General features: G+C 39.7%; 1 protein-coding gene across 35 annotated transcripts in view; it reads right to left on the reverse strand.

The window, feature by feature from the left end:
* The window catches only part of USP37 (ubiquitin specific peptidase 37), a 109,149-nt gene that overhangs the window by 4,782 nt on the left and 82,077 nt on the right, over positions 1–22,290 (reverse strand). For 19 of the 35 annotated variants that reach the window (XM_078328534.1, XM_078328531.1, XM_078328552.1 and 16 more), the window contains 6 exons: positions 21,025–21,166; positions 18,573–18,828; positions 12,674–12,840; positions 8,036–8,096; positions 4,422–4,537; positions 530–668 (listed from right to left, as the gene is read on the reverse strand). In XM_078328534.1, the coding sequence (XP_078184660.1) occupies positions 530–668; positions 4,422–4,537; positions 8,036–8,096; positions 12,674–12,840; positions 18,573–18,828; positions 21,025–21,166 (881 nt within the window). Of the gene's footprint in view, positions 1–529; positions 669–2,018; positions 2,089–4,421; positions 4,538–8,035; positions 8,097–12,673; positions 12,841–18,572; positions 18,829–21,024; positions 21,167–22,290 lie in introns of all 35 variants that reach the window. The other 16 variants (XM_035305681.3, XM_078328555.1, XM_017973719.4 and 13 more) reach the window with 1 other exon arrangement.

Below are 22,290 nucleotides of genomic sequence, written 5' to 3' on the forward strand. Positions count from 1 at the left end.
AATAAAACAGGAAATTAGTAAGCAGAACCAAAGAATAGGCATGAGAAAAAGTAAAATAAAATTGATACAGATAAAGCCTTTATATTCCACTTCACGCCTGTATTTTATTAAATAAGCAGCTCACTCATTTGATCTTAACCCTTTGAATGCTCATTTCTGAGAACAGAGGGGAACTGACAACAGTTGGCTTTAATGAACATGCTATGTAATTCCCATCCATATAAATCAGATTTTCTAGCTGATAAAACTGGATGACTGAAAAGACTTATAAAAGGACATCTTCTATCATAAAACAAACTGTCTTAACTTCCATACCTAGATACTACTGTGTAATGAGCAATTAAGGCTGAGTTATGAAAGAAAATATTCTAGACTTTCAAGGAAATATCAAGAGATGGACCCTAACCAAAGATAACAAAAACCAAAAATTCTCAACTGTCAATGGATGGGAAGATTTTATTCTCAAAGGAAAAAAAAAGAGTTCAGGTGATTTTTAACTCATTATTTCAAATCTGACAAAGTTTCTTACTTGTGCATATAAAAGAAGATGTAACCACTCCGATCTCGATCACTCTGCACAGCAGCCTCTTGGATTTTTGATACCTCCAGGTCATTGTAAGTAAACCACGATTGCTTCTTAATGTCATACACATCACTAATGTAATGACCTGAAACAAGTAACATCTTAAAATCAAGGTTTTTAAAAACACACTGAATTTTTTTTTTTTTTTTGAGAACTAGTCTTACCCTGTTGCCCAGGCTGGAGTGCAGTAGCACAATTTGGCTGACTACAACCTCCGCCTCCCAGAGTCAAGTGATTCTCCTGCCTCAGCCTCCCGAGCAGCTGGGATTACAGGCACATGCCACCATGCCCAGCTAATATTTTTTTGTATTTTTAGTAGAGACGGGGTTTCACCATGTTAGCCAGGATGGTCTTGATCTCTTGATTTTGTCATTCGCCCACCTCGGCCTCCCAAAGTGCTACGATTACAGGCGTGAGCAACCGCATCCGGCCTAAAAACACACTGAATTTATCTCAGGTATAGGAAGTTTGAGAAAGAGAAAAAAAGCTACCGTATCCATCTTATCCTCAACACTGTGTCTAAGACCCACTGAGAAAACACATACAATGCCAGGAACAGTGGCTCACTCACGTAATCCCAGCACTTTGGGAGGCCAAGGCAGGAGGACTGCCTGAGGCCAGGAATTTGAGACCAGCCTGGACAACAAAGCAAGAACCTATCCATACAAAAAAAATTTAAAAGTTAGCCAGGTGTGGTGGCATCCACCTGTAGTCTCAGCTACTCAGCATGCTGAGGTAGGAGGATCTCTTGAGCTCCTGAGCCCAGCAGTTCAATGCTGCAATGAGCTAACAATGGTGCCACTGCACTCCAGCCTGGTGACAGAGTGAGACTCTGTCTCTTGAAAAAGAGAAAAATACATGTAAGTACACAGAGAATTAAGGAAGCATATACTACACTGGGACACTGTTTTTATTGTGCTCAGAGGAATTTAGGTCACTTATGAATAGAGAAATCAAAACAGTTACGACTATTAACACAATTCACATTGAGTGTGATCAAAGTAGATTTCAAAGATTTTCTTGAAAAACTTGTACTTCAGGGGCTGGGTGCAGTGGCTTACATCTATTATCCTGGCACTTTGGGAGGCCAAGGTGGGTGGATCTCTTGATCGCAGAAGTTCAAGACCAGTCTGGCCAACATGGTGAAACCCGATCTCTACTAAAAATGCAATAATTAGCTGAGCGTGGTGGTGCATGCCTGTAATCTCAGCTACTTGGGAGGCTGAGATAGGAGAATCACTTGGACCCAGGAGGTGAAGGCTGCAGTGAGCCAAGATTGTGCCACTGCACTCCAGCCTGGGTGACAGAGCGAGACTGGGTCTCAAAAAAAAAGAAAAGAAAAATATCCTTATGAAGCTAGGCAAAGAGCAATGTAATAAAGAGCAAATGTTGACTACTTCATTTATAAAATGCTGAAATCATGATGGCTATTCACCTGAAGAAGAAGTGCTACCAATGTGACTGACAACACTGATGAGCCGGTAGGAGTGAGGCAGATTCCCTGTCTGGAAAACAGAAGTGGGTATAATTTTTAAGTTTTCATTTGAATAAAAGCAAAACACTGAATATAAATTTGGTGTGTGACATAGTAAGAATCAATTAAAAAATCAGTTCACACCCTTTGACTCCAAGAATTCCACCCCCAACTAAGAAATTATTCTAAGGAAATAAGTCAAAAGAAGAGTATATGTGTCAAATTATTTACTGTGGCATTATCTAGTGACAAGTTGGAACAAACAATCTACCAAATAATAGCTGACTGGTTAGCATATCAATTCAATATAATAATGTTCAGTTATATAAAAAAATTACATGGATCAGCAACATGTTAAGTTGTTTTCCAAACCCATATGAATGCACATAGTAACTACAGCTCTATTAAAAACAGTTACATTAAGATCTTGTTAGGCATTGGACAATACAATGAAAATATTAAAAGAGCTGCTATGTTGCTGTAGGGATCAGAGTGAACTTTTACATTTTAAATATTATGAAAATGCGATTAAAACATAGTTGGTAAAATAAAGCAAAACTGAAAAGTGATATTCATGCACTGCAGACAGCACTATAAGGTAAAATCTGGGGAAGGAATATGGCTATACGTAAACCAGAAACTTAAAATGTTCATAATCTTCGATTTAGTAATTTACTTCTGGAAAATCTAAAAACAAAAAACTCTAAACTATGGAAAATGCAGGCCAGGCATGGTGGCTCATGCCTGTAATCCCAGCACTTTGGGAGGCTGAGGCGGGCGGATCACCTGAAGTCAGGAGTTCAAGACCAGCCTGACAAACATGGTGAAATCCCGTCTCTTTAAAAAAAAACAAAAACAAAAACTATGGAAAATCCATGCGTCAAGAGCACACGCCACTGTACTCCAGCTTGGGAGAAAGACAGATCTTGACTTAAAAAAAAAAAAGAGAAGTCTGTGTTTGGCCAGGCACAGTGCCTCGTGCCTATAAACCCAACACTTTGGGAGGGAGAGATGGGCAGATCCCTTGAGGCCAGGAATTTGAGATCAGCCTGGCCAAAATGGTGAAATCCCATCTCTACTAAAAATAAAAAAAAATAGCTGGGCATGGTGGCTTATGCCTGCAATCCCAGCTACTCGAGTGGCTGAGGCATGAGAATCGCTTGAGCCCAGGAGGTGGAGGTTGCAGTGAGCTGACAGAGCGAGACTCTGTCTCAAAAAAATAAAAATAAAATATGGAAAATGCTACAAGCATACAGTTTCCCAACACATTATTATAGTGAAAAATTAGAAACAACTTAGACAAATATTCAATGTTAGCTAAAAATTAATAGAATATTCATTTGAGACAATATAGCACAGCCATTAAAAATAAGCAGCTTATAAATAACTACTCTTTAAAAAACAGGATAACCTTGGTGTGGTGGTGTGTACCTCCAGTCTGACATATGGAAAGCTAAGGCAGGAGAATCCCTTGAGCCCAGGAGTTTGAAGCCAGCCTGGGCAACACAGAGAGACTCTGACTCTAGAACAAAAAAAAACAAATGGGATAAAAACTATACTTCTGACTTTTTAAAAAGCATACGCGGAGGAGAGGATAACAAAGATATAAGTCAAAGTGCTGAGATGTGTTAGGATGGTAATCAAAATTTGTGGGGGCAGTTATTTAAGGGGCAAAAAGAAAAAAGAGTTCAATGTGCCCTAATTAACATCACCAATTCAACAGTTTTCAGTGAGTAACAACAAACTATTTTTGGTATTTAAGTATGAAGATAATACACCTATTTGATGAAACTAAAGGTAATTTTATTTATTTTTTCTCGAGAGTTTCATTCTTGTTGCCCAGGCTGGAGTACAATGGCGTGATCTCAGCTCACTGGAACCTCCATCTCCCAGGTTCAGGTGATTCTCCTGTCTCAGCCTCCCGAGTAGCTGGGATTATAGGTGTGCGCCACCACACCCGGCTAATTTTTGCATTTTTTAGTAGAGATGAGGTTTCACCATGCTGGTCAGGCTGGTCTCGAATGCCTGACCTCAGATTATCTATCCACCCCAGCTTCCCAAAGTGCTGGGATTACAGGCGTGAGCCACCGTGCCCAGCTAACTAAAAGTAATTTAAAACACACATGCCTTTACTGAGTTCTTATCGAACATGCATGTAAAGTGGTCAGGATGTATTCCTGTTTTTTTGTTTTGTTTTGAATCTTTGAGAAATGAAGAGTAAATGACAAGAGAAAATGAGACTATTTAATGGCTGCTGAAAGGGCAGAAATGAACCTGCAATGGACACTGAAAGTGAGGCCTTTGAAATAAAGAGCAGGATTGACACTGAATCTGACCAACTGTACTCAGGGATGAAAAAATTACCTCAGCATTTCTTTTCAGTTCCTCAGCTTCAGCTTCTGTATACTCCATATCAAAAACATCCTCATTTCCAGAGTCCTCATCAGAACCCAATGTATCCACAAAGGAGTTGTTAAACTCTGAAGAATACAAAGACAAAATCTTATAAAAGTTCTTGAAATAGGCTGGGCATGGTGGCTCACACCTATTGTAATCCCAGCACTTTGGGAGGCCAAGGCAATTGGATCACTTGAGGTCAGAAGTTTGAGACCAGCCTGACCAACATGCTGAAACCCTGTCTCTACTAAAAATATGAAAATTAGCTAGGCGTGGTGGTGCATGACTGTAATCCCAGCTCCTCAGGATGCTGATGCAGGAGAATCACATGAACCTGGGAGGCAGAGGTTGCAGTGAGCTGAGATGGCACCACTGTGTTCCTTCCAGCCTGGGTGACAGAGTGAGACTTCATCTCAAAAAAAAAAAAAAAAAAAAAAAAAAATTAGCCGGGCATGGTGGCTAATGCCTGTAATCCCAGCTACTTGGGAGGCTGAGGTAGGAGAATTGCTTGAACCCTAGAGATGGAGGTTGCAGTAAGCTGAGATTGTGCCATTGCACTCCAGCCTGGGAAACAAGAGCAAAACTCCATATTAAAAGAAAAAAAAAGTTATTGGAATGGACATAAGAGACACAATTAAGAAGATAAAATAGCCTGAAGTCACATTTTATCATTCTAAGAAAACATAAAACATAGTATGAGGGTCCAACATGCTCAGCCCACTCTGGGAAACATGGGAGACATGGATAGCTATAAAAGAAGTGCTCTTTTTCTTTTAAATATATTTATATGATAAAGTGATCTAATCCTCATAAGAAAGGCATAAAAGTGGAAAAGAATATAATTTTATATATAATCCAATTTCACTAAGTTCTATATATAAGCTATATATGTTATATTTCAAGTACTTGGTGTCATTAGCAGACATAAATTATCCTCATAGAAAAAGGATTATTAAAAAGTCAGTATTCTTTTTTCTTTGAATTAAATCATTTCTTGGCCGGGCAAAGGGGCTCATGCCTGAAATCCCAACACACTTTGGGATCTGAGGCCGGCAGATCACGAGGTGAAGAAATCAAGACCATACTGGCCAACAAGGTGAAACCCCATCTCTACTGAAAATACAAAACTTAGCTGGGAGTGGTGGCGTATTTCTGTATTCCCAGCTACTTGGGAGGCTGAGGCAGCAGAATTACTTGAACCCTGGAGGTGGAGGTTGCAGTGAGATTGCCCCACTGCACTCCAGCCTGACAACAGAGCGAGATTTCAACCAAAGAAAAAAAAAAATCATTTCTTGAAATGTAGCAAAAAAGTAAAAAAAATTCAACCTTTAACTCTTAAATTTCACCTAAGATACTAAACAAATAAATCCAGGATCTATATTTTCCTTTTTTACATTTTTAAATTTTTAAGTCTGGCTCTGTCACCCAGGCTGGAGTGCAGTAACACAATCTTGGCTCACTGCAACCTCCTCCTCTTGGGTTCAAGCAATTCTCCTGCCTCAGCATCCCAAGTAGCTGGGATTATAGGCGCCCACCACCATGCTGGGCTAATTTTTGTATTTTTAGTAGAGATGGGGTTTTACCATGTTGGTTAGGCTGGTCTCGACTTCCTGACCTTGTGATCTGCCTGCCTCAGCCTCCCAAGTGCTGGGATTACAGGTGTGAGCCACCGCGCCCGGCCAAGATCTGTATTTTCTTTAACAATGTGTGTCTATTGGAAGCATCCATCTTTACTAATGGTGTTAAGAATCCCAGAAGATAAATAAAATGGTGTTAAATAAAGAATCCCATTTGTACATATATGGTTATTTGCTTTAAAATATAATTAGCTCCACTAAAATCACAGAATAGTGTGATTTACAATCACATAAATATTTAAGAATGAGGCCAGGCATGGTGGCTCATGCCTGTAATCCCAACACTTTGGGAGGCTGAGATGGGTGGGTCACCTGAGGTCAGGAATTTGAGACCAGCCCAGCCAACATGGTAAAACCCTGCCTCTACTAAAAATACAAAATTAGCTGGGTGTGGTGGCACATGCCTGTAATTCCAGCTACTTGGGAGGCTGAGGCAGGAGAATCACTTGAACCTTGGAGGCGGAGGTTGCAGTGAGCCAAGATTGTACCACTGCACACCAGCCTGGACAACTAGAGCGAAACTCTGTCTCAAAAAAAAAACAAAAAAAAACCCACAAAAAACCGGGCATGGTGGTGTACACCTGTAGTCCCAGCTACTTGGGAGGCTGAGGTAGGAGAATTGCTTGAACCCAGGAGGTAGAGGTTACAGTGAGCAGAGATCGTGCCTCTGTACTCCAGCCCCTGGGCAACAGAGCAAGACCCTGTCTCCAAAAAGAAGACATGGAAGAACCAGGAACCAGGTACCTCTGAAACTGGAGGATAAGGAGGAGATAAAATGAAGATGAGGTAAAAGCTATTTGAGAAACAGATTCCTACATCTACTTCTTCCAACTTTATATCTTATGGACTCCTAATACCTAGTCAACATATTAGTTCTGCCAAATGCCATGACATGTGAACCTTATGCTATTGAATACACTCACTCATGACTGCCCACTGACTTCCCCAGAATAAGCTCTTGAAAATTCATGGGGAAACTAAGGTCACATTATGTTCTTCTAAGAGTCTTAACAGTGGCAAAATTATAACTTTTTCATTAAACAGATGATAGATAATTCTTGCTGTTTAGTTTTTCAAAATTAAAAAATATAGTTAGAGATATGGGTAAAGATGACAAAAATCATTTTGAAAAAAGCAAGCTGAAGATGAATATAAATGTTAGAATAGTGGTTTCTCCTGGGAGGAAGACAAAACGGAGAGATATACAGGTAACTTCTAAGGTTCTATTACTTTACCTGGAGGTATTCAAATTTGTTATTAAAAAACACATTTTAGGCCAGGCGCGGTGGCTCACGCCTGTAATCCCAGCACTTTGGGAGGCCAAGGCGGGTGGATCACGAGGTCAAGAGATCGAGACCATCCTGGTCAACACGGTGAAACCCCGTCTCTACTAAAAATACAAAAAATTAGCTGGGCCTGTAATCCCAGCTACTCGGGAGGCTGAGGCAGAAGAATTGTCTGAACCCAGGAGGCGGAGGTTGCGGTGAGCCGAGATCGCGCCATTGCACTCCAGCCTGGGTAACAAGAGTGAAACTCCGTCTCAAAAAAACAAAACAAAACAAAAAAACCCCACATTTTAGCCTATAATCCTGGCACTTTGGGAGGCTAAGGTGAGTGGATCACTTGAGGTCAGGAGTTTGAGACCAGCCTGGCCAATATGGTGAAATCCTGTCTCTACTAAAAATGCAAAAATCAGCCGGGTGTGATGGCATAACCAATAGTCCCAGCTACTTCTGAGGCTGACATGAGAACTGCCTGAACCCGAGAGGTGGAGGTTGCAGTGAGCCAAGATTGCACCACTGCACTCTAGCCTGGACGACAGAGTAAGATGCCATCCCCACAATAAAAACTAACACACATACACACACTCTCACTCTCTTTTCATGTTCTTCTATGTGTGAAACATTTTACCATTAAAAAAAGTAATTAACATGATCTCCACACCTTGAAGACTTAATTCAGTAGCTCTTTTGAGGTCATCATCTTCTTTCTGTTCCCAAGCCTCCTAAAGAGACAAGAACAAAAACTAAAGTATTTAAAGAAGTACTGATTAAACTTATTTAGAGAATAAAATCAGTTTCTTTGGAAGCATTTGCTAATAATGCTTTCTATAACCGTATACATCTTTGGAATATTACCTTTTGAGGAATGTGGGGAAGTTCGTTACGTTTTTCAACATTGTCCTCTTACAACACAACCTTAGAAGTTAGCTGGGTGTGGTGGCTCACACCTGTAATCCCAGCACTTTGGGAGGCTGAGGGAGGTGGATCACCTCAGGGCAAAAGTTCGAGACCAGCTTGGACAATATGGTGAATCCCTGTCCCTACTAAAAATACAAAAATTAGCCAGGCATGGCAGTGGGTGCCTGTAAGCCCAGCTACTCAGGAGGCTCACTTGAACAGGAGAATCACTTGAACCCAGGAGGTAAGTGGAGGTTGCAGTGAGCCAAGATCACACCATTGTACTCCAGCCTGGGTGACAAGAGCGAAACACTGTCTCAAATAAACAAACAAAAAACCCAAAGTGTCTGGCACACAGTAGGTACTTAGCAAATTTATGTCTGATTTATAGCATTTTCCAGTTTCCATAGTATATAAAAATAAATACTCTCACCATGGCCAATTTTAAATTACGATATGATAGTCAATGCAAAGTTGGGAAGGGCATATATTGGCTCTCCTGAGCTGATTTTGAGAGCCAGCTCTAACATATCACTCACCTTAAGTCTGTAACAGATGGCAAGATGAACATTTCCACAAGATATTATTCATAGGTTTCTATTTTTTTTATTCTTGCTGAAGAAACCAAGACACATAGTAGATGCTTGGTAAATACTAAATGAATGCCACTGACTGTTAATTTTCTGATATATTTGAGGTTCTCTTAGGAAAAAATAGTACCGGGGAGGGATAGCCTGGGGAGAAATGCCAAATGTGGGTGAAGGGGAGAAGCAAAGCAAAGCACACTGCCATGTGCGTACCTACGCAACTGTCTTGCATGCTCTGCTCATGTACCCCAAAACCTAAAATCCAATAAAAAATAAAAAATAAAAAAAAAAAGAAAAAAATAGTACCTTCAATATCTCCTGAAATGTTTCAAACTAGATGACTATCTTTATTTTATTTTCATTTTCATTTATGTAGAGATGAGATCTTGCTTTGTTGCCCAGGCTGGTCTTGAACTCCTGGCCTCAAGTGATCCTCCCACCTTGGCCTCCCAAAGTGCTGGGATTATAGTGTGAGCCACCTCGCCCAGCCTGGATGACTATTTTAATTATAAAAAGGAACAGGGAAATGTTGAGTATAACAACAAATTTCCCTCATCATCTTCAGAGAAAAGATAATTTACAAATGACACATGAATAAGAAAAAATATAACACTTTTGTGTTAAAAGTATAAAGTTTTTTTTTTGTTTTTTTCTGAGACAGAGTCTCACCCCATCACCCAGGCTGGAGTGCAAAGGTGCAATCTTGGCCCACTGCAATCTCCACCTCCTGGGTTCAAGCAATTCTTTTATACTTAAAAAATATTTATTTTATACTTTATTCAGAATAAGTCTACTCTGAAACCAAAAGTCAAGACTCTCTTTTAGTTATTAACAGAATGATGCAGGTATAACAAACTAAAGACACTTCCTCTTACAACCCTATCCTCACAACTGAGAAGTTTTAATTGAGTCAGCTGATAAGACACAGTATACATGTCTTTCATCTATGAAAAAAGGAGGTGGTAAATTTTTTCTTTTTATGCACTAAAAAGAAATTTTTGCTAAGAAATCAGACCTTGGTCATTTATATTAAAAGTAAGTCTTGGCCAGGCACGGTGGCTCACGCCTATAATCCCAGCACTTTGGGAGGCTGAGGTGGGTGGATCACCTGAGATCAAGGAGTTCGAGACCAACCTGGCCAATATGGCGAAACCCTCTACTAAAATGCAAAAATTAGACGGGTGTGGTTTTGAGTGTCAGTAATCCCAGCTACTCTGGAGGCTGAGGCAGGAGAATTGCTTGAAACCAGGAGGTGGAGGTTGCAGTGAGCCGAGATCTTGCCATTGCACTCCAGCCTGGGCAACAGAGCAAGACTCCATCTCAAAAAAAAAAAAATCAGTGGGAGAACCTTTTAAAAATCCAGGTTAAAAGAAGATAGATCTAGATGCCCAGATCACACTCCAGATCAATTATATCAGGGGCAGAACTCTCCAGTATCTTTTTAAAGCTCTCCAGTTAATTTGAATGTGCAGTTAAGATTGAGAACCACTAGTCTAGAGAAATCAGGTATTTTTTTCTTTTGAGACAGAGTCTTACTCAGTAGCTGAGACTGGATTGCAATGGCATGATCTCAGCTCACTGCAACCTCCTCCTCCTGGGTTCAAGTGATTCTCATGCCTCAGCCTCCCTAGCAGTTGGGATTATAAGCATGCGTCACCACACCTGGCTAATTTTTGTATTTTTAGTAGAGACAGGGTTTCACCATGTTGGCCAGGCTGGTTTTGAAGTCCTGACTTCAGGTGATCCACCTGCCTCAGCCTCCCAAAGTGCTGGGATTACAGGTTTGAGCCACCATACCAAGCCTAGATTTTTTTATTCTTTTTTCTTTTTGAGACAGTTTTGCTCTGTCTCGCAGATTACAGTGCAATAGCATGATCTTGGCTCACTGCAACCTCTGCCTCCTGGGCTCAAGCAGCCACCCAAGTAGCTGGGACTACAGGTGTGCATCATCACGTTGGGCTAATTTTTGTATTTTTGGTAGAGATAAGGTTTTGTCATACTGCCCAGGTTGGTCTCAACCTCCTGGGCTCAAGCAATTTGTCCATCTTAGCCTCCTGAAGTGCTGGGATTATGGGCATGAACCCTATCTGGTCAAATTAGATTTCTTTCTTTTTTTTGAGACAGTCTTGCTCTGTTTCTCAGGCTGGAGTGTGGTGGCAAGATCTCGGCTCACTGCAACCTCCGAATCCTGGGTTCAAGCGATTCTTTTGCTTCAGCCTCTTGAACAGCTGGGAATACAGGTGTGCACCACCAGACATGGTTAATTTTTGTATTTTTAGTAGAGACGAAGTGTCACCATATTGACCAGGCTAGTCTAGAACTCCTAGCCTTAAGGGATCCACCCGCCTTGGCCTCCCAAAGTGTTGAGATTACAGCTGTGAGCCATAGCACCCAGCTTAGATTTCTTAATCTGATTATCTGATGAACCCAAACCCCATGCATACTAGGGAGTCTCGGTAAATTTTTACTAAGATGACTTGGATTGCACAGGAAAAGTCAGACCTGTAAGTCAGATCCTAGTGACTATAAATCTGATATTTCAGGTAACTGTAACAGTGCACATCAAATGGCATAAAGTGAACACTGAAAAGTAGGCTACTACATAAGGAAAAGAGAAGAGGCTGGGTGTAAACAGCTCATGCCTATAATCCCAGCACTTTGGAAGGTTGTGGTGGGAGGGCTACTTTAGTCTAGGAGCTTCAGACCAGCCTGGGTAACAGTGAAACCCTGTCTAAACTAGAAATAAAAAAATTAGCAGAGCATGCTGGGTGCTCCTGTGGTCCCATGTACTTGAGAGTCCTAGGCAGGAGGATCACTTGAGCTCAGGAGATTGAGGTTACAGTGAGTTATGATCAAGCTACTGCCATTCCAGCCTAAGCAACTGAGCAAGACACTATCTCAAATAAACAGAAAGGCAGATAAATGTTCTAACACCTAAATCTGAAAATTAGATTTTAGATAATATTTCTGATAATTCTATGTTCAAATAATTCATAAGAATTTATATTCTTAGAAAATGACCAAAACAAATACATCACTTTAAAATATTATGATAAAATCATGGTGGTATACTGGCTGTTTCTACAGTTTATAAAATAATGTTGGACTGGGAAGTCAGGCAATGGTGGCTCACATCTGCAGTCCCAGCACTTTCGGAGGCCAAAGCAGGAGGACTGCTTCAGCCCAGGAGTTCAAAACCAGCCTGGGCAACATAACAAGATCCTGTCTCTAAAAAATTAAAATTAAAAAAGAAAGAAATTTGGACTAGGAATAATCTATAATATCCCATCCTGGTTTAGTAAGCAATGAATTATAGTTATGAAAGGTAATCAACAATTTTATTTCATTTGTAGTTTCAAAAAAAGAAAAACTACCCATATACCTGTTTCAAACCCAGGTTGCAGTGCAGTGAGTAGCATGATCTCGGCTCATTGCAACCTCTGCCTCCTGGGTTAAAGAGATTCTCCTGCCTCAGCCTTCTGAGTAGCTGAGACTACAGGTGTGTGACATTACACCTGGCTAATTTTTGTATTTTTAGTAGAGATGGGTTTTTGCCACGTTGGCTTGGCTGGTCTCCAACTCCTGGCCTCAAGTGATCTACCCACCTCAGCCTCTCAAAGCACTGAGATTACAGGCGTGAGCCACCAAGCCCAGCATCAAACAAGTTGTTTTTTTTTTTTTTTCCCAATGACTTACTGTATGTAAATCATCTGGAACAATGTCTGACATAGTAAGTGCTCAACACATTAGTTACTATCATTCTATTTCTCAGGAAAGATAAGTACAGAGAAAGTAGCAATATAAGTATCTCTTACTTGCTCTTGAAGGCTCTGAGCCAGAGCCTGCTGAAGCTCTTGCTCTTCCCTTTCACGCTCCATATCATACTGCTGAAGCCAATCAACCTCTCCCTGAGATCCTTCTGGAGTTTTGTTTTCTTTATTTTCATCACAGTCTTTAGTTATCTCAGTGAAACTGGCAGGATCTGAGGAAGCAGAACAGAACATTAATTTGGAAAATCCTCTCTAATAAATGGAAAATTCTGAACTAGAGTGACACCTGCTGTTCAAAAAGTATACCCTAATTTCATCTATAATTTGCTTAGGACATACAATTTCATCTTACTATATCTACGTCAGGGTTAATCAACCTCAGAGCTATTGACAGTTTGGGTGGGACAAGCTTTTGTGGGGTGAGGTGAGAAGAGTATGTCCTGTGCATTGTAGAATGTTTAGTAGTGTTTCTGGCCTCTACCTACTAGATGTCAGTAGCATCCACCCTCTACAGTTGTGATAACCAAAAATGACAGACATTACCGTATGTCCCCTGGAAGGCAAAACTGCTCTTGGTTGAGAACAAATGATCTACAGTAATGGTTCTAAAAGTTAACTGATCATCAGAAACATACTATGTAAAGATGGGGAAGAAAAAGTAGCCACAGGTCATAGTGTCACTTGACCAAGGACATAAAAGTATTGTTTAGAGTAAATGAAGTAAAAATTAGGCCAAAATGATCAAACTGCTATTGAGATTTTCTCTTTTTTGTTTTTGAGACAGTGTCTTGCTCTCTCACCCAGGCTGGAATGTAGTGGCACGATCTTGCCTCACTGCAACCTCTGCCTCCCAGATTAAAGCAATTTTCGTGCCTCAGCCACCAAGTAGCTGGGATTACAGGCACGCACCATCATGCCCAGCTAATTTTTGTGTTTTAATAGAGATGGGGTTTCACCACATTGGTGAGGCTGATCTCAAACTCCTGACCTCAGGAGTTCCGCCAGCCTTGGCATCCCATAGTGCTGAGATTACAGGTGTTAGCCACAACGTCTGGCCGATTTTCCCCATTACACTGTATGTTAAACAAGTGTTTTCACATTAATAATCAAACAAGCACTGTATATATTCCAAATCAAAAGAGCTAAGTAAAAAGTAGTAAGTATTGTACAAGTGTATGGCAACATACAATGTATTTTTAAAACATTCAAACATTCAGGGAGGTAAATAAATTACTCTTCCAATTTTCTTTTTTTTCTCAATTTCATTTCTCTTCTTTTTTTTTTTTTTGAGACGGAGTCTTGCTCTGTTGCTCAGGCTGAAGTGCCGTGGCGTGATCTCAGCTCACTGTAACCTCTGCCTCCCCGGTTAAGGCAATTCTCCCACCTCAGTCTCCCAAGTATCTGGAACTACAGGCACCCACCACCATGCCCGGCTAATTTTTATATTTTAAGTAGAGACAGGGTTTCACCATATTGGTCATGCTGGTCTTAAACTCCTGACCTCAGGTGATCTGCCCACCTCAGCGTGCCAAAGTGCTGGGATTACAGGCATGAGCCTCCGTGCCTGGTCAAGTGAATATTTATTAAAAGAGGAAAAGAAACTCAATTTATTTGGTGCAAAAATCCAATGGTTCAAAACATTATATTACAGATAATCCCAATTAAACACACAAAAAACAATTATCCTAGAGATGTCAATAATTTCTTCCTTTCCTCCATTATTGGAGGAACACCCATGGCCTAGAAGGGGCAGCTTAGAAGTCTACATGACCCTGCGTGTTCCTCCCACCTAAGCCTACTGAACTGGGAATTAATGATTTGACTCAACCAATCAGATTATCTGTTTTGGAAATTTGGAACTAAGATATACAAAGTTAACTGATGGTGAACATTTCAAGTGGAAGGAAGATTTGGGGGTTGATGTTGCTATTTTACTTTTATCATCAAAACATACTCAAAAAAGTGTCATAATTTTTCTTAATAATTTTGAGCACTCAAGAGAGAGAAATACAGATTTCAGGAAGATATCATGGAGACTTAGAAAACAAATAAAACGGTTATTACAGAACTGGCTAGTAGCATTTAGTGCCCATTTAAGAGTATAGTCAGCCAGGCATGGTGGCTTACCTAACATCAGGAGTTCAAGACCAGCCTCGCCAACATGGTGAAACCCCATCTTTACTAAAAATACAAAAAATTAGCTGGGTGTGGTGGCGAGTGACTGTAATCCCAGCTACACAGAAGGCTGAGGCAGAAGAATTGCCTGAACCCAGGAGGCGGAGACTGCAGTGAGCCAAAGTTGTGCTACTACACTCCAGCCTGAGCAACAAGAGAAAGACTCCGTCTCAAAAAAAAAAAAAAGAGTGTAGTCATGAGTCTGAGGAACATCCACTCAACACAGTTTTGTGATTTTCTTCAGCAGTGTGGGTGCAGGTATGGAAAAAGTAACTAGTTGAGTTGGAAGTTTGGGTTTTGTCAGGCTGCTGCAGCCGAAGAAACAAGGAAGGAGATAAAAGGATAAGAAAATAGAGCATGTAGTCTGAGTAAGAAAGGAAGTACACAAAGAAAGAAAGATGATAAGAGGGAGGTGCTGAACAGCAAAAAATAAGAATCGATGAGTGGGTATTCTTAATAAAAATCAAGTAATAAAGTCAGAATATGATACTAGGTGAGCTGGATGGAAAGAAGGATTAGGGAAGGATATCTGAAACAAAGATTTCAAAGGTGGTACAGTTATTGATGATGACAGTCTAGGGAAGTGGTTCTCACACTTCAGTATGCATGAGAATCACTTGGAGGGCCTATCAAAACAGATTGCAAAGCCCCATATCCAAGGATTCTCAGTCAGTAGACTTGAGGTGGTGCCAAGAATGGACATTTCCAGCAAGTTCCCAGATTATATTTGTTGATATAAGTTCACACTTTGAGAAGCACTGGTCTAAGGTAATTAATTCTATAAGCGGGCAATCAAAATGGGGTAGAAGAAAAGATTTTTGGAATTAAGATCAGAAACTGAGAAAACAGGCTGCTGAAAGAAAGGATCATGACACTTCTTCAGACTGTCTTTTCTACTTCAGCTCTCGCCCTAAGCAATCTCCTGTATTACTACAGCCTCATGGAGTGATGAAATATCAATTCCTATCTCTAGTCTGAATTTCTTCCCTGGGTTCTAAACTTGTATACTAAAATGCCTATGTAAAATCTCCATTTGCCTGTCTAATTTTTATTCGTCCCTAATCCCACCAACTGTGTTTTCCTCTTATCAGCAAATGGTACCATCAACTATCCAATTGCTCAGGCCAAAAAAACATGTCTCCCTTGATTTTTTTCTTTTTCTCTTGGCACCTTTGTGTGTTGGTTAGAAAGATCAGCTGGGGCAGGGTGCAGTGGCTCAGGCCTATAATCCCAGCATTTTGGGAGGCTGAGGCAGATGATCCCCTGAGGTTGGGAGTTTGGGACCAACCTAGCCAACATGGTGAAACCCTGTCTCCATTAAAAATACAAAAAAAAAATAAAAAATTAAGCCAGGCATGGGACTGGGGGCCTGTAATCCCAGCTATTTGGGAGGCTGAAGCAGGAGAATCACTTGAACCTGGGAGGCGGAGGTTGCAATGAGCTGAGATTGAGCCACTGCACTCCAGCCTGGGTGACAGAGAGGACTCAGTCCCCCCCCACCCCCCAAAAAAGATTGGCTGGGATGGCTAGGGATCTTCTCTCTTCTGGTGATCTCAAGAGTCTTTCCTTCTCAATGTGGTCTCTCCAGCAGGGTAACCAAGCTTCTTACACGTCAGCCTGAATCTCTCGTTTTTTTGTTTTTGAGACAGAGTTTTGCTGTTGTTGCCCAGGCTGAAGTGCAATGGCACAATCTGTGCTCACTGCAACCTCTGCCTGCTGGGTTCAAGTGATTCTCATGCCTCAGCTGCCAAGTAGCTGGGATTACAGGCACGCACCATCACGCCTGGATAATTTTTGTGTTTTAGTAGAGATGGGGTTTCATCACACTAGCCAGACTGCTCTCAAACTCCTGACCTCAGGTGATCCACCTGCCTCAGCCTCCCGAAGTGCTGGGATTACAGGTGTGAGCCACCACACCCAGCCTCCTTTCCAGCCCGAATCTCTTAAGTAAAAGCACATTTTCCTACGTAACAATTATCACACCTAAGAACATTAACAGCACTTTTTTTTTATAATTCCAATATGTAGCTCACATTCTCATTTCTCCAGTTGTTTCCAAAATATTTTTGTAGAATTTTTCCTAACCTAGAATCATAAGGTTACTCACTCCATTCGGTTGTTAGGTGTCTTTAGTCTTTAGTCAGAGCCAGTTTCTTCTAAAGCCTCCCATTATGGATTTTTCTAGTGTTCTTTTAAGTATAGGCTGTTTTTTCCCCATACCCCAGAGCCTGGAGACTGGGTAGGTTTCTTCTTTATTACCCATTGCCATTTCCAACTACTTTGTCTCCTTTCCTCCTACAAAAACTGTGGCTCTCTTGAAGGGCTGATATCAGACACTGACACATATTACCTCTTCCTAAAGCTGTCCCTTTGTTAATATGAGGAAGTTATAGGACTGGGCAAAGAACTGAAAGGGAGAGCAGAAAGCAGGAAATAAATCAGGAAGGGACAAAAGCACTAATATTAACCAGTGATATCTAAGGGCAGTGATTATAAATATAACAAGGGGACTGCATAATGATACTTGTATCAAGGAAAAAAAGTAATGCCTGTATATAAAAACAATAATGTTTTTGTTTCCAGTTAAATGGGGATATGCTAATTCTTTTACTTGCACACAAAATAGTTCAAAATTTAAGAGGTTCCAACTATGAGAATGCAGAAAATAATTTTCTGATATTCCAGCATTCTCTTCATTTTCAAAATCCTATGCTTGGTGTACCTGAAACACATTAGCAATATATAGTTGTTTAGATCTTGGGGCTATCAAGATTTGAACTGGTCATAGGAAGAGACAGTAAAAGGTATCTACCTAAAAATTTCAAAGTACAAGGCAGGAGGCTCAGCTCTGATGTTCCCATTGAGAGCTTAAGACAACAAAAAGTGAATAAAAAATAATTACCAAAAATAGTATAGCATTTTATGCCTAGTTATGTGTTGCTTAACGATGGGGATGCATTCTAAGAAATTACATTGTTAAGCGATTTTGTCTTTGCGGGAACATCTTAGAGTATACTTAACACAAGCCTAGATGGTATAGCTGACTATACATCTAGGCTATATGGCATAGCTTATTGCTCCCTAGGCTACAAACCTGTATAGCATGTTATTGTGCTGAGTACTGTAGGTATCTGTATCAAAATATATCTAAACATAGAAAAGTTAATGTTAATACTAGCATTAGTATTAACATAAAAGTTAATGTTAATGTTAAAGTTAATACTCTAACACCTAGAGTAAATTCAGATACAGAAAAATGAAAGAATTATATGAATTTCTGAAGCAGCAGTGTAAGAAAAGTACCTCAAAACTGACACAAACATTTATTAAATGCACATAAGAAGGCTAGCTTTACTAGTGATGTATACCTAAAGGGATATGGCATACTTTTACCACTAGTCTGGGTACTAGTCACAATATTTGATTCTCATTTTTTAAAGCTTTTTATAATACAGAAGAAAATGCAATCAGTTCTGTTATACAGATCCACTTTACCTCCCTTTATTTGTTTTTTTTTCTGAGATGGAGTCTTACTCTATCGCCCAGGCTAGAGTGCAGTGGTGTGATCTTGGCTCACTGCAACCTCTGCCACCCAGGTTCAAGCGATTCTCCTGCCTCAGCCTCCCAAGTAGCTGGGGCTACAATCGCCAGCCACCACACTCAGCTAATTTTTGTATTTATCTCCTGTTATTTGGAGGTCATCTGTCACTATAAAATTTTGAAAGAGTTATGCTTTGTTTAACAGAGGTTTAATCTTTCTTAAACCTACCCAGCTCTGTCATTGTTTTGGGCTTCTCAGTTTCCATAGTATCTGGATTTTCTGGCATTTCTTGAATATCATCTTCTGCAAATCCAGTATCTGGGCTGCTAGTTGGCTTATCATCATCTTCATGACTCGGAGATGGTGAAGCTTCTCTCTTACTTATCTCCAAGACAGCTGCTAGAAGTTCTTCTTCACTCATTCTATCAAATCCCGAGTTTTCCATTTCGGACTTGTCAGGTTCTATTCGGCATAATTTTGAATCCTGAAGAAAAGAGTTACTTTTAGAAGAAACCAGAATACCTACAAATATAGCAATCTTAATTAGCATTTAAAATAGTAACTTTTAAAAAGTTTCCTTTCTTTGCTACTTTGGGTTATTTAACAATCAATAACCAATATATAAACTAAGCTTCAAAAATAATAACTACATAAGAAAACATGTTTCTTTAAATTGAAATAAGTATAAATTTTTTAAAAATTTGGAAAATACATAAAAATAAAAAAATCACTCAAAATAGATTACTCAGAGATAATTACTCTAAGTATTTTTAATTTATTATCTTCCAGATATACATATATTATACAGTCACTATTCTATCATTATACCTATTACACCATTATAAATGTTAACTGGTCTTATTAATAACAATAAACGAGAAAAATAAAAACGACATCAAGATTACATAAACAGAGCCGGACGAGGTGGCTTACTCCTGTAATCCCAGCACTTTGGGAGGCCAAGGTGGGTGCATCACTTGAGGTCAGGAGTTTGAGACGAGCCTGGCCAACATGGTGAAACCCCGTCTCTACTAAAAATACAAAAATTAGGCCGGGTGCAGTGGCTCCTGCCTATAATCCCAGCACTTCGGGAGCCTGAGGCAGACAGATCACTTGAGGCCAGGGATTTGAGACCAGCCTGGCCAACAGGAAGAAAACCCATCTCTACTAAAAATACAAAAAAATTAGCTGGGTGTAGTGGTGCGCACCTGCAGTCCCAGCTACTTGGGAGACAGAAAACCACCTGAACCCAAGAGGTGAAGGTTGCAGTGAGCTGAGGTCCTGCCACTGCACTCTAGCCTAAATGACAAGGCGAGACTCTGTCACAAAACAAAACAAAAACAGAAACAAAACAAAAATTAGCCAGGCATTGTGGCACACTCCTGTAATTCCAGCTACTCAGGAGGCTGAGGCAGGAGGCTGCAGTGAGCCAAGATCGTGCCACTGTACTCCAGCCTAGGCAACAGAGTGAGACTCAGTCTCAAAAAAAAGGCCGGTGCAGTGGTTCATGCCTATAATCCCAGGCAGGTGAATCACCTGAAGTCAGGAGTTTAAGACCAGCCTGACCAATATGGTGAAACCCCATCTCTACTAAAATACAAAAATTAGCCAGGTGTGGTGGCATGCACCTGTAGTCCTAGCTACTCAGGAAGCTGAGATAGGAGAACTGCTTGAACCTGGGTGGCAGAGATTGCAGTGAGTCAAGATCTTGCCACTACACTCCAGCTTGGGCAACAGAGCAAGACTCTGTCCCCCCACCAAAAAAAAAAAAAATGATTATGTAAATATTCAAAAGTTGTTTTCTGGGAGAATTTTGGACTTTCACTCATTTTTCATTAAAGTTGAGCAACCACAAACTGCCTCTGGCTTTAAAGTAAGATAGGAAACAACTAAGAACAAAAATACCTACTAAAATAATTCGGTGATTTAAAAGGAGGCTTAAAATAAAATACAGTAGCATAAGATAATGCAAACACCTAGAAAAGCTTAGAACTTCAAAGTATTAACTATCCATATAATTAATCCAATTAATAAATCCATAATTTAAACAATTAGATTACTTGGTTGCTCTATTGATCTAAAATGTTTACTACAGTTCTCTTACATAAACAATTGCTACAGGCTGGGAGCAGTGGCTCATGCCTGTAATCCAGCAGTCTGGGAGGCCAAGGTGGGAGGATCACCTGAGCCCAGGAATTTTAGACTAGCTAGGCAACATAGTGAGACCTTGTCTCTACAAAAAATTTAAAAAATAAGCCAGGCATGGTGGTGTGTGCCTGTAGGCCCAGCTATTTGGGGAGCTGAGGTAGGAGGATTATTTGAGCCCAGGAGGTCGAAGCTATGGTGAGCTATGATCACGCCACTGCATTTCAGCCTGGGCAAAAGAGAGATACCCTGTCTTTTAAAAAACAAAAAACAAAAAATTGCTACCAAAATAAAGCAAGTAATTATTTGAGGACCAATACGCAAAAGCAGCTCTGAAGGGCAAAAAAAAAAAAGTAATTTGTTTAGAACTAATTTCTTGTAAGTCTTGATCCATCTGTAAACACACTGATTTTTGCAGCCAGAGAAAGCATTTTCTTTAAAACTAATTAGTTTGATGATGGCTATAAAAGACATTTATTTGGACAGTAAGAGCTACACAAATCTTTGTCAGATGTTTTAAGAAAAAATTACTTACTTTTTCTAGGTCTTCCTGCTGCTGTTCACTGCCTGACATTTCACAAAGTCTGTGGCTGAGGGCCACAGAATGTTTTAGCTCATCCTCACTGTCTGAATCAAGGCATAAAGCCAAGGAGCTTTTAGATTTGAAGGTGAATTTCCTGTAATTTAAGGAAAACAAAATATAAGTCTGATAAACATTTGTCTTTGTTATTCTTTTGATTTAAAAATAGCAAAACAAATTGCTTTTCCATTATGGAAAATTACTTAACAGAAAAAAAAGATATATCAAAAGAGGTATATTTCAGCATTACCTTGCCCCACTCCAAAAGAACCATGCTTTGAAAACTGGACAACTCTTATGCTAATACTTATCATGAGTAAACTAATAATGTTGTGCCTTTTTCTTTTAATGATTAACCCAAGTGAAATTTGCTATTGTCTTTATAAACTAAGTATGCTACCGAATTCATGCAGGCATAGCAATGAATAAATGTTTTTGACAACAAAGTGCATGAAGACTAATTTGTGATCTTTTAAATTATGTTCCATGCACTTTAAAAATAACAGTAACATTCCACTTATCCGTAGGTGAGACTTCCGGCAATTTCTACTTTCCAGAACATAGGGATTCCAAAGTAAGAAAAAAGCCTTCTGAGAAAGGCAGTTTCAAAGCCCATGTACTTAGAGGGACCCTTACTTTCCCAGGAAATGGTATATAAAATTGTGTATCAAGTTCATCAAGAAATGAGAGCTAAGTAATTAGAAAGAATAACCACAAGAAAGGCAAAAAAAAACTATAGTCATTTAATGTAAAAGCAAACTTTCTTGTAATAAGAGCCTCTGAGGGCAATATCATATTGAAACACAGGGCAATAGCTGATACTTAAAATGCTGATTCTAAGTCATTAAGATATCCTTAGTGATTAAATTATCCTTGGTGATTTTATTTAAGAATGTAAGGAACAGTGTGACATATTTTAGAAACGTTTTCATCCAAAATGTTAAAAATTTTTTACAAGATAAATGTTTAAAAGGCTAAGCTTCAGTTATATAAAAATTCATTTATGTGGAATCCTTTAATGATGTCGGATAAGTAAGGTGTTACTGTGTTGTCTTCTAGGTAAGTTGAAAATAAACTAAAGAAAAAAGTGGTAAAGATCAAAGTACAAGAACTTTCTTTGATAAAGGTTAACATAAATTCATATGCAATACTAAATAATATATATATAAAATGAAAACTGGAAAATACAATTAACCTAAATGTAAAAACTGAAAATAAACA

This window comes from Callithrix jacchus, chromosome 6, assembly GCF_049354715.1.
Source record: "Callithrix jacchus isolate 240 chromosome 6, calJac240_pri, whole genome shotgun sequence".
NCBI classification, from domain to species: Eukaryota; Metazoa; Chordata; class Mammalia; order Primates; family Cebidae; genus Callithrix; species Callithrix jacchus.